General features: G+C 55.6%; 1 protein-coding gene and 1 long non-coding RNA gene across 2 annotated transcripts; both read left to right on the top strand.

The window, feature by feature from the left end:
- Positions 1 to 747: 747 nt before the first annotated feature.
- On the top strand, positions 748 to 4,636 carry LOC135314281 (uncharacterized). Its single transcript, XR_010373741.1, has 2 exons — positions 748 to 1,314; positions 4,526 to 4,636. It is a non-coding gene; the product is annotated as an uncharacterized LOC135314281 (long non-coding RNA).
- A 2,384-nt stretch (positions 4,637 to 7,020) lies between these two features.
- Positions 7,021 to 9,717, top strand: ASCL1 (achaete-scute family bHLH transcription factor 1). The gene is made up of 2 exons (XM_064456320.1): positions 7,021 to 8,315; positions 8,560 to 9,717. The coding sequence occupies exon 1, from the start codon at positions 7,637 to 7,639 to the stop codon at positions 8,291 to 8,293; it is 657 nt and encodes a 218-aa protein (XP_064312390.1). The 5' UTR covers positions 7,021 to 7,636; the 3' UTR covers positions 8,294 to 8,315; positions 8,560 to 9,717.
- Positions 9,718 to 12,219: the final 2,502 nt, after the last annotated feature.

Here is a 12,219-nt window from a genome sequence, read left to right as displayed (position 1 = left end):
TGGCCTAAGGCTGGAGAAAATAACTGTAGCATCCAAAGTCACAAACTATTTTCTTCTGTCATTTGTTTGTGTCTTCCTTTTCCTTTCTTTTTTCCTTCTCTTTTCATTAGTCTTTGATCAATCTTTCCTCCTTCTCCATGGCTTTTACATGCATTTAGTCTTCTTTCCCTTTCTTCCATCCCTTTTCTTATGTATTACACCCTCTGTTTACTCAACCCTGACAGTAATGGCAAGGCAAAGTGAAATATTGGGTACGCAAAACACCACTCATGCCAAATCCTCATGATTATCTATTTTGACTCCTCCTATCTCCTGCTTTTTGTATTTATATTGCAAACTATCTCTTACTCTTATTGCTACATAATCACCAGTGTACTGCCACCAGTTCACTGCTTAATCAGGCTGGACTGTCAGAGGCTGCCGGGTAGCAAGAGGCAATGGCCGGGGGAAGCAAAGCTCCTTCTCACCAGAAGGAATTCCCTAATTCTGTTGTTCTGGAGCAAAGTTGGGGGGTGGAGGGTGTGAGTGTTTATGCATGCGTGTGCATGCACGTGCATGTGTCCAGTGCCATTACAGTATGGACACACAATTGCATCAGTACTGGTTACCTTGGACCATTTCAGAGTCCAAACTGCCTGAGCTTTCCTGTCCCCTTTGAAGTACTAGTTCAGCGTACGGGTTCATCCCTCTGCAGTGACATTTCTAACTGGCATTTCCTTCTTGGGTTTCAAGTTGCCCCATGTGTCTGGCTCCCCGTATGCTGGGTGAGCACCTGAGCTTTGGGTCCACTAGTCCTGCTGTGGCCTCTTGCTGCAGCACTGTAGAACCCCACTCCTTTCAATCATATGCAGATATGCACCGATGTCCCACATTGCCTCCATCTAAACGTACCTTTTCGCCCATGGAAACACACAACTTCTTGAGGCACATGTGTGCCACACGCATCCATTCCCGGCTGTGCTGCTCAGCCACAACTAAGAGGGCTCTTTGCACTGAAAGTTGGCTGCTTCCCCTGGCTGGCATCATGCAAGTTCAAAGGGCCACGGACTTTGGCTGTTTTTCAGACTGCTTTTTCCCGCCTCTGCCTTTAGCCAGTATTTGCAGAGCGGCGGCTTCCCTGTAGCTACACGTTTTCTGCTTTGGGCAGGGATGTCCCTTCCTGTGCAAGGGCACTGGGACTATCCGTGGCCTGCAGCCCCCTGCCTGCCCTGCTGCTTCAGGATGTCCCAGTCGATTTTAGGGAGCAGTGAGCAATGGAGAGAGGCTTTTCTAGTAAAACCAGACGCTCCTGAAAAACTTCCAAATGAGGATTCAGTGAGTATCTCAGGGGGTATGTGTGTGTGTCTGGCGGGGGGGGGGGAAGTCTTCCTCATCGATGTGCATACATTTACCAGAGGTCTCAGGGTGCTGCAGCTGTCCATCATGCGCCAGCCAGGCTGCATTTCCTCAACACCCCGGTCTACATCGTGGTTGCAAAACCGCCCAGCCACATCCCCCGCTCCTTGCAGAGCCGGGCTCCCCGACATCTCCTGCAGCCCGCTGCCAAATGCTCTTTGGCCTCACCCCATCCCCTCCCTAGACTAGTTTCCCCGTCCTCTTCCCCCCCGGAGCCGGGAGGTGGCACTGTGTCTTCACGGCAGCGGCCGCCGAGCCCGGGAGCGGGGGCGGGGGACCCCCGGCTGTCCCCGCCGCCTGCCCCCGGGGAGGGGGGGCTCTGCCCCCCAGGCTGCGGCAGGCATCACCCAAACCCCCCTCCCGCCGAGGGACAGCCACCGCGGAGCCGCCGGGAGAAACACTCCCCGCAGCCTCCAAAATTTAGCTCTCCAAAAAAGTGGCGATGAGGAGAGGCGGGGGGGGGGGGGGGGGGGGGGCAGGGTGATTTATCCCCCGGGGCTGTGATGGACGCGGGACGCGTGGCCGCACAATGGGGCCACCCGGCGGGGCCGGCGGGCGAAGAGCCCCGCTCAGCGGGCGCGGGGGGCCGGGGGCGCCGCGCACCCCGGTACCGGCGGGCGGCAGCGCCCGGAGGGACCCGCGGGAGCGGCGGAGGGGCGAGGGGCCGGGGCCGGGGCCGGGGCCGGGCGGGGCGGGGGGGGCGACGGTCGCTGCTCCTGTTTCTTTTTTTTCTTTTCTTTTTTTTTTCGCAGTCCTATATGCAAACTGTCACTTCAGGTTAGCACAAGACCTGATGGAGCTCATTAGCATGAGCTGTATCTAATATGCTTAAAACCTCTAATTATTTATTATGCCCTAATTGGCAGCCCGAGAAATGTCTGCAAAGGGATGAGTGTTCATCCCAAGACGCCTTTCGAGAAGAATTCAGCAGTGTCCCTGGTCAAACGTCATTTTTAATTCTTCATTGGGTCGCGGGCTTTATTCCCCTTGTAGACGATACAAGGCTAAGAAAACTCGTACAACTTGCCGTCCCGAGAGCTGGCCTCCCTCCACCACGGGCAGGACGGGCAACAATTACTTACGAACACAGTTTAATACTCAAAGTCCTTCTTTCTGTAAAGGGACGCTTGGGAGGAGACGTTGATGTTTATCACGCATACAAAAGCGTAGGCAGATGCTCCTTGAAAATTACTTACCCGAAGGAACAGCCGTCAGCGAAAAATCACTTTCCTGCCTTCTGAAACTAGCAAAGTTTTGAAAATTATATTCATATAGAAACTGTTTTGAAACAAGTTTACCTCTCTGGGGTCATCCCTCCCCCTTCCTAATTGCCTTTTTTTTTTTTTCCTTCCAAGTCTGTACTATGTTTCTTCAGGCTGCGCCAACTATTTATTTATCTTTATTCTTTCTGTCTTTCTTTTCATTCATTATTCTCTCTCCCTCTCCTCTTTTTTTTTTCCCCCTTCCTTGTGTGTGTGGCTTCTCGGTCTGATCTGTAGCTTGTTACCACCCACTGCACGCTCTCTCCTGCAGCCGAGGTGTTTCTATACAAACTTCAGCGTCCAGTTGTCATATTAATTATTACACTGAGTAATGACTGAAATAGTCAAAATAAGGGGAGACTCAAGAGAGCTTTTTCTTGCTGCTCAAAGATTCAGCAAAGAAGCCTTGCAACAAAGCACTAATTGGTCCCCAGAAATACTCTGACAAGGCATGGAAGATAGGTTTCATAAAGCCCGGCAATTGTGAAGGGGGAAAAGATCCTTGAATAGACCCCACGCTTCTTTTCTAAACTCTCTTGCTGAGCAAAAAATGGACTGCTTCTTGAATACTGGACTGATCTTGAATGCTATACCCAGCAGAGAAAAAAATGCACCATTTATTGTAAGTTTTTTTTCCAGCTATTCATGTGTTCTATGTGGAGAATAAGCTGGTTTTGTTTACCATGAAAGACCTTTTACTTTATTTTCACTCTTGGGGGGGAAGCTGGAACGGGGAGGGGGAGGGCGAGGGGAGGGAGAGAAACACATGTGCCCAAATCCAGACGAGCTGCCTACTGTAACAAAATGGAGTGTAACAAATCCTACAGAAGTCCCGAATGTATCGATTCTTTGAAGATCTATATAGATTAACGACTTTCGTTCTGCTTTTCCAAGACAGCATTTAATCATAACGTAAATGGCCTTTAAAAAAGAAAAGGGGTGGTAAAAAAAAAAAAAAAAAAAAACAAAAAACACCAAAACAGGGCATACCAAAGTTTAAAAAAAAAAAAAAGCAAGGACTTCAAAAGACCTCATGAGTGTGGCTACGATTTAGGTGCACAAAAAGACCACTATAAAATAATGACAGTTCGAGATTAAAAAAAAAAAGAGAGGGAGAGAAAAAAAGGGGGGGGGGGGGAAGAAAAAAAAAAAGCCCAATGAAAAGGGTAAGGGCTATTTATCATTATGTTAGAATTAAGAATTTCAAAGTGCAGGTGCAGGACTGTGCGTATGAGTGGGTGGAGGCAGGGGACCTTGAAACAATATTTATTATCTATAAATCTGGCAGCCCCGGACCCCTTACTCTGCCCAGGCTCACTGCCCAGGCAGGGGAGCTGGCAGGAATGGCATTACCTTGGACAACGCAAGGGGTGGGTTTGTTTCCCGGAGGCAGTGGATGGCGAGGGACCTGCTGGGCGAAGGGAGGAAAAGGCTCTCTCCTCCCCCCTCACACCCCCCGCCCGGACCCCGGGGCCGGGGGAGCCAAGCGGAGGACAGAGCCACCGAGGCAAAATTACATGCGAGTTACACTCGGTGACCTCTGGGACTCGTGTCTTTTGCCTTTTAAAGATCTCTCTGAGGCTCAAGAAGGAGGGATCCAGAAACTCCGGCCTCATTCTGCCATTTTGGGGAAAAAGGGCAGGAATTTCCCTGCTGCCAGGCATTTCTAGGCCAGTTCTGGTAGGGGGCTGCTCCAGAAGAATTACTCTGTTTAAATATGTATATAGTTCACAGGCCTGCAATTATTTTGATACTTCTGTTGGTGCTTCCCAAAGCACTGGGATGTGAATTGCAGGGCTGGTTCATTACTGTTCTTTCACTCCTGTAATATCACAATGTGGAGCTGATGATGCAACAACTATTTCCAGCGCAGAGAATTCTGATGTCAGACATGGGACGTTGAACAAACCACCCGGAAGACTTGGAACTGAAGAAGGAGACCTCCTCACACAGAAAATAAAAATGAATGTTTTATCCTTCTTAGGTCCGGCTGTCCCGCCCAAGAGAGGGTAAAATAATTTAATATATTTCACATGCAATGAGACAGTAGGCTAAAGAAACTCAGTAAGCAGTGAAGAGGGCCCTGAACTAAGCATGACAGAGGTTAGACCAAACAGAACTACTTCACCTTTTTCATCATACATGTGCATTAAAATCTGCCACATTAAAAATTACTACAGGACTAGTTAGCAGATGCACATTAAGGTTCTGCCCATACAACATTGCTTCTTATCACTGTTTAAACTCACATGCCCAGGCAGGATCAGGGATGCAGTGGCAGATGAGAAGAAGTGGTCTTTACAGCTCCAGGTTGCCATAATTGAGGCCAGCAGCACAGCAGGGTTTATTTTTGCACTCATTTCCACTGAAACATGAACAGGGACTGTGCAGGTCCCCTTCTTCCATGCTTTAGGGCTGGTGTGAGTGCCAGGGATGAAAGCCAGGGACTTCCTAGAGCCATAATCTCACCCATGGCAAGACCACCATACCATGGCTCTGCTGTTTTTCAGGAGGTTAGAGAGCACGCACCTCTGAGTTTTCAGAGTGGAGAGGTGCAGAGGGAGGTGGAGACGAGACAGAGCTGAAGACAGAAAATGTGTTAAAGTTTACATGGATCTGTGGATATGTGAAAGGCACGAGGGCAGGGAGAGAAGGCTGTGCCGGGGTCATCACTGCTGCTTGGCCCAAGAGCAGGGCCACCAGCATGCCCCAGTGCTGAGCCTGGCCATGTCTCCCAGGCTGCCCACGCCACTGCAGCCCCAAGGGCTGGCGTGACCACCAACTCATGCCAGGCTCAAGCGCTGGCACCTCCATGCTGCTTTTCCATGTTTGGCCCTGAGCCACAAGCGAGACTTCACCTGGTAGCAGGGACAACTTCCCCTGCATGGGCCAGGTTCATCCCGACTCCCCAGTTACAAGCAAATGCCATCACCCACTTGGAAAGGTGGTCACCTGCTCCCACTTTGCAGGGTACCACGGGAGGCAGCAGAGGCGCAGAGAGTTCCCCGGGACAAGCAAGTGGACAGCGTGACCTGGGAAATGGGGTATGGCAGCAAAGGGAGAGCTGACTCCACATCTGCTTGCTCTGCTTAGCACACCCAGACTTTGGGCTGCCCTCTGAGCCAAACCTCCTCCCCCCCACCCCGCCCCGTGCTGGTGGCAGTACTGTGGCACTCAGACCCTCCAGATGCCACCCGCTTTGGGTGCACCCAAGGGGGTTTCACTCTTTCTCTTTCTCTCCAGACAGGCTTGCCCCTTGGCACTGGGCATTTCAAAGGGGTAACTCAGGGTGACTTCTCCCGAGGCAGCGCACCCCGTGTAACACCCGCACCGGTTCACCCGCCGCCGTCGCAAGCTAATAGAGCCATCACGCCACCCGCGGAGCGTGTGCGATGCCGCGCACACGCGGCTCCGGCTGCTCTGGAGGGAGCGGCTCCCGGGACACTCGCGGAACTCAGGCTCGCAGCACGGGGTGAGCGAAGGAAGCGGTACCGGGTATCCCGGTGCTTCCCAGGGACAAGGACAAAACCGCCCTGTCGCGCTCCCGCACGCGGAGAAGTTCCCCTTCCCGGCTGCCTGAGCACACGCACACGCCGCGTCGCAGCGCTGGCAAGGGCGCTTCTCCCGTGGGCATGCACCGTCCTGCCTGCCCACGCCGTGGGACGCCTCCGCGCCAGCCCTTCTCGCACGGCGGCTCTCCCCTCCAAAACCTGGCAGGTGCCGCTAGGGTCGCCCCCAGCCCGTCAGCGCCCCGGCGGCAGCCGCGGCAGAGGATGCCCCGCACCTCCCGGGGCTGCCCGCACCTGCCTGCACCCCGGCCCCTCCGGGGAGCCACACCCCGCCCCCGCCGCCGCCGCCCTCCCGCCGGGGCAGCGCCCCGCCGCGCACCCCACCTCGGCGGGGAGCGGGGGGACACGGCAGCAAAGGGCGCTCGGTCACCCCCCCGTCCCCGTGCGGGGCTCCCCCCTCCCTTTCCCTTTCGCCTGCACCCCACTCCCGCAGCCACGGCTCCCCCCGACCCCCTCCCCGCGGCGGCCCACGCGCGCCGCCGCCCGCCCCGTCGGGCCGCGCCCGCCGCCGCCGCCGCCGCCGCCGCCGCCGCCGCCGCCCCGCGCGGCGCCCCGGCGCGGGTGTTTGCTCAGGGCCGGGAGCGCGGCACGCGCCGGGCGCACGCACTTGCAACAACAAACCCGCGAGGGGTGGGGGCGGCGGGGGCGGGGGCGGGGGAGCGGGCACCGGGGGGCGGCGGAGGGGGGCGGGGGGAGGCGGGGCCGCGCGGCGGCCAGCGCGTGTGCGCCGGGGGCCGCGGGGGGTGCGTGTGTGTGCGGGGGGGGGGGTGTGGGGTGCGTGTGTGTGTGCGGGGGGGGGTCGTGGGGGGGGGGGGCTCCCCCCCACCACACCCCCGCGCTGAAAAGGCGGCGGCGCTCCGCGTCCCGCGGCCGCTGGCGGCAAAGCCGGGGAGCGTGGAAGGCGCAAGGTGCAGAGCGTGCGTGTGCGTGTGTGTGTGTGAGCGCGGGGGGGCGGCGGGGGGAGGCTGCGGGCGTGTGTGTGTGTGTGTGTGTGTGTGTGTAGGAGAGGAGGGGGGGGCGAGCCCCGTCCGCCCCTTATAAGAGACACAATCCCCAGCCACTTTTTTGCAAAAGGGGCTTTGCAAAGCAGGCTGCGCACACGCGAGCGCCACGAGCCTCCCCGCGGCCGCCGCACGGAGGGCGAGAGGGAGGGGGGCGGGCAGAGCCCCGCCGCCCGCCATCCCCGGCCGCCCGCCCGGCTCCGCCGCCCGCTCCCGTGGGGCGCCGCTGCCCCTCTCCCCCTGCCCTCCATCGCCTGTCTCATTTTTTTAAGCGAACGCCGCAAATTTTTTTTGTTTTGCCCTCTTTTTACATTTTTTTTCTTTTTTTTCTCTCTCTCTTTTTGGTGGTGGGGGGACGGGGCCCGGCCGCCGCTCGGGCGCCGCCGCCTCGCAGGACGCCCCCGCGCCCATGGCCAGCGGTAGCCCCGCCAGGATGGCCAGCGGCGCCGGGCAGCCGCCCTTCCTGCAGCCGGCCTGCTTCTTCGCCGCGGCGGTGGCCGCCGCCGCCGCCGCCGCCCCGCCGGGGCCGCCGCCGGGGGCGCCTCCGCCGCAGCTGAGCCCGGCGGGCGGGCAGCCCTCGCCGGGCGGCAAGCCCTCGGCCCCGCGGGCCGCCAAGCGGCAGCGCTCGGCCTCGCCGGAGCTGATGCGCTGCAAGAGGCGGCTCAACTTCAGCGGCTTCGGGTACAGCCTCCCGCAGCAGCAGCCGGCGGCCGTGGCGCGGCGCAACGAGCGGGAGCGCAACCGGGTGAAGCTGGTGAACCTGGGCTTCGCCACGCTGCGGGAGCACGTCCCCAACGGCGCCGCCAACAAGAAGATGAGCAAAGTGGAGACGCTCCGCTCCGCCGTCGAGTACATCCGCGCCCTGCAGCAGCTGCTCGACGAGCACGACGCCGTCAGCGCCGCCTTCCAGGCCGGCGTCCTCTCGCCCACCATCTCGCCCAGCTACTCCCACGACATGAACTCCATGGCGGGCTCCCCCGTCTCCTCCTACTCCTCCGACGAGGGCTCCTACGACCCGCTCAGCCCCGAGGAGCAGGAGCTGCTCGACTTCACCAGCTGGTTCTGAGCGCCGGCGGCCCCCGCGGCAGGTGGGTGGGCGCCGGCGGAGGGCCGGTGCGCCGCGAGGCGGGGGAGGCCGGGGGTGGGGGAGACACGCGGGGCGGCGGGGGGCGCGCAGCCGGGGCGGGGGGCGCGCAGCCGGGGCGGGGGGCGCGCAACCGGGACGCCCCCGCACCGTGCGCCCCGCGTCCCCCGGTACTTACGAGGGGCAGCAGCCCGGCGCTGCGCTGGTCCCGGCGCGGCTCTGATCTCCTCTCTCTTTTATTGTTACAGGACAGTTGCAAAAGGGGACAAAAAAAAAAAAAAATAATCAACCCACAAAAGTGTATCACACCCTGAGAAAGACAGACAAAAATCCACCCAGAAAAGGAAAGGAACCTGTTGCGTTTCCGTCTCCCCCCGCCGTCGGAGGGCGGTGCGGGCACGTCTCCCGGCGGGCGGGCACAGCGCTGCGCGCCGCGGGGGCGGTCGGGGCGGCCGCCCCCGGCCCCGGAGCCCTGCCGGCCTTTGCGCTCCGTCGCGCCGCCACGGACTGCGGAGTGGGTGTCCCGCGGGGGATCCCCCCGCCCCGGGCCGCGGGGAAGGGCGCCGCCATCCCCAGCCTGCGGAGGACCTCTTCCTCCTCCTCCTCCTCCCCAGCAGAAAGGCATCCCCCCCGCGCCGCCGCGGCCCGTCTGAGACCGGCGTTCATCACTCCGTGGACAGCGTTAGTTCCCCGATGTTTGTGGAGATGTGGAAATTAAGCTATGCTGTACTCCAAGCAGCCCCTGGAGCCCCGTCTCCCCCCCTCCCCGCGCCTCTCCCTCCCCTCGCGCCGAGCTTTTCCTCTCATATCCAGCATAGAATGCTTCCAATCTTTTTTTTTTTTTTTTTGGTGAATTTTTTTATTATAAGAAAATCTATTCGTATCTATCCTACCCAGTTTGGGGATATATTAAGCTATTTTTGTACATAAGAGAGAGAGAGATTTATAGAGGTTTTGTACAAATGGTTTAAAATGTGTATATCTTGATACTTTTTTTAATATGTAATGCTTATTACCTCTTCATGTTTAGACTCGTAGTCGACATTACCTTACAACTGCCATTTTTGTACGTGGTTTTGTAAAGGACTTGGATTTCCTCCAGATGTACTTTAGCACCAACGTGTCTTACTTTATAGAAACTTTGTTAATGTATTAATAATGTTATTAAACAATGTTCAAAGTGAACAAAGTTTATGCAGCTATTGTCCAAACGCAAAATGGTAGCCATTTGTTTTTATATGCTGCCTTTTGAAAAAAAAAATACACAAACAAACAAACAAACAAACAAACAAAAATCCCTGTGCCACTGCCTTTTCTTACTGTTTTATTACAAACTTACAAAGGTCCTGTATAACCTTGTTTTATACAAACTAGTTTCGTAATAAAACTTTTTTAATTAAAATGATCGGCTGCCTACCGCATGCAATTTTTTTTTCTTTCTGCCATTGACAACGATGAATGTAAGGGCGAAATGTTAAATGATATTATGCCGGAGCTAAGTTGCGTATGAAGTGTTTGTATCTGATGGATGTAACATATATATCTCTATCTATCTCTATATAAATATGCAAAGATCTAGCGGTATCACCATTGTTTTGTTGCCCTTCTGTGTTGCAAATGTGTATCCAAACCAAAAGGCGAGGGGATGATTAATGATTGCATTGTCCTTCCTGAAATCACTGCACGTTAAAGAATTCCTCCCCACCCACCCCACCCCACCCCCGCCCCCCAAAAGCCCAAGTAAGTCCTAAAAAAGAGGGCGCTCCATCCCGCATTTCGGCGGTGTGACCCCGTCCTCCGCGGCTCTGACCCGGCGGGGCCGAAAAACACGGAGGGGGAAGGGAGGAGGGGGGAAGGCACGGCCGCCGCCACCGAAAAAGCCTTTGCAAAGGTAGTGGGTGGATAAATAAAACCGCCGGGGGAAGACGGGAAGCGAGAGGCGAAGGGAGATAAAATGAAATAAATAAATAAAGTAGTAGAAATGGGTGGCAGCTTAGAGACACTGGCCTTTCTAAGCTTGTTATTCTACCCAAATAGCGTGATCTGCCTGTAAAAGTACCCAATTACCAAGACTCAAAAAGAGATTGGACTCACCCCCCCGCTCCGCTTTTTTTTTCTTTTTTTTTTTTTTTTGGCTAGCCTGCTTGTTGTCAGTTAGCAAGGACGTGACCAGAATTCGCCTTCTCCTTTTCGCCTGGCTCCTGCATCACTTGCAGATTCAGTTTGCGTGCACCAAGCCAAGCGGAAAGCAAAGCGCAAAATGCATCTTACAAAAAAAAAAAAAAAAAAAAAAGAAAACCCACCAAAAAAACCCACCCTCCCAACAAAGACCGGGGAGAGCCAGTGTGTTGGACGGAGTTTAAAAAAAATCTACCCTCCTCAGCTACAAATGTGCCGCCGACTTGCGAGGGATGCGCTATTTTTAAAAAAGAGGAGGGAAAAACTTTGGTGGGGCACCCCGGAATTTTCTCTCTCTGTGTGAGTGTGTATGTGCAACTATATCTATATATGTAGGCACACACGCATATGCACACATGCACATATATACGTGCGCATATCAACGTCTAGTCCTTTCTGCATTGCTTTAAAAGCATACACCCATTTTTCCCTTCACCTCCTCCCCCCACGCCCTGAAATGATCAATATGTGATTTAGTCGGGGGGGCTGGGGGGGATGGGGACGGGACACGCTGGGGTCACGAAATCCCTCATTACTTCAGCACAAACACTCATTGTTTTAACCGCTCGTGGAACTAATGTTTAGTTATGAAAATAATAACCGTTATATGCCTCCGTCCGCTCTCCCTTTACAGCATCTCCTTTTTTATTTACCCACTTTTGCAAGTGTGCAGATAAGGTATGCAAAGAAAGTGTAGCGAGTAATTTATAGCTATGAATATAACATTAGGATAATGTTTCATTCTGTTACAAAGGCGAAATTTCTCTTCCTTGTGTAGACAGGTGTTCTTTTTTGCTCACTTCTGAATAGTAAATATCCAGACTCATTAAACTAAAGGCAAAGTTACGCTGTTGTTCGCTACAATGTATAAGGCAGGCTCAGAAATTCACCACCTCCTCCCTCCCTTTTCCCCTCAGCCCCCTCCCGACAGAAAGAAAGAAAGAAAACACACACACACACACACACACACACACAATTTTACTGAAGATAGGGAAAGGGCAAAGCAGGATTGGGGTAAATCTCATTACATCTGCTCTAATCGCTTAGCAACACAAAGCCTTTTCTTGTATTAGTGCGGAGAGCCTTTCAGCGCTGCCTGACAGACAGTATTCAGTTAGCATTAGTAAACTCCATAAATCAGGGACTTCTTTGGGCGCAGTATAAGTTTTAGAGCTACTCAGGGATGGGGGGGCGGGGAGCAGAGAAACGGGGCAGGATATGCAGATGGAAATTGCTGGGCCACGGATTTATTCATTTATTTACCTGTGTATTTATTTATCGTAATGCTGGAAAAACGGCCCGTTAACAAATGTCTCGCCCCGAGTTTTCTCCCCCCCCGCCCCCCCCCCCCCAAATCAAGACCCTCGGGCAGCGACGGGGAAGCACGGCGAGACCCAACACGGCGGCCGCGTTGGGCCACGGAGGTGGGCAGCACTTCCCCCGCCACCCACCCCTCCCGCCACGATGTGCGTGGCGGCCCGCGAGGTCCGCGCTCGCGGAGACGGGGGCGGGGGTGGGGGGGAGCATCCCCGCGGCGTGGGCTTTCCCCTCGCTCCCCAGGCTCCCGCCGCTGCCCCCTCCACGCAGGCCCCTCCGCTGCCCAAACTTTTTTCCGCGCGTGGGACTAGGGCCGGCCCTGCGGAGCCTCCGCGTGTCTTCGTCGTGTGTCGTCGTGTCCGTCCATGTGTCGTGTCCCACCCCCGCGCTCAGGTAAGGGGGGAGGTGGAGGC

Source organism: Phalacrocorax carbo, chromosome 1, assembly GCF_963921805.1.
Source record: "Phalacrocorax carbo chromosome 1, bPhaCar2.1, whole genome shotgun sequence".
NCBI lineage: Eukaryota > Metazoa > Chordata > Aves > Suliformes > Phalacrocoracidae > Phalacrocorax > Phalacrocorax carbo.
This window is presented reverse-complemented; position numbering and strand designations above follow the sequence as displayed.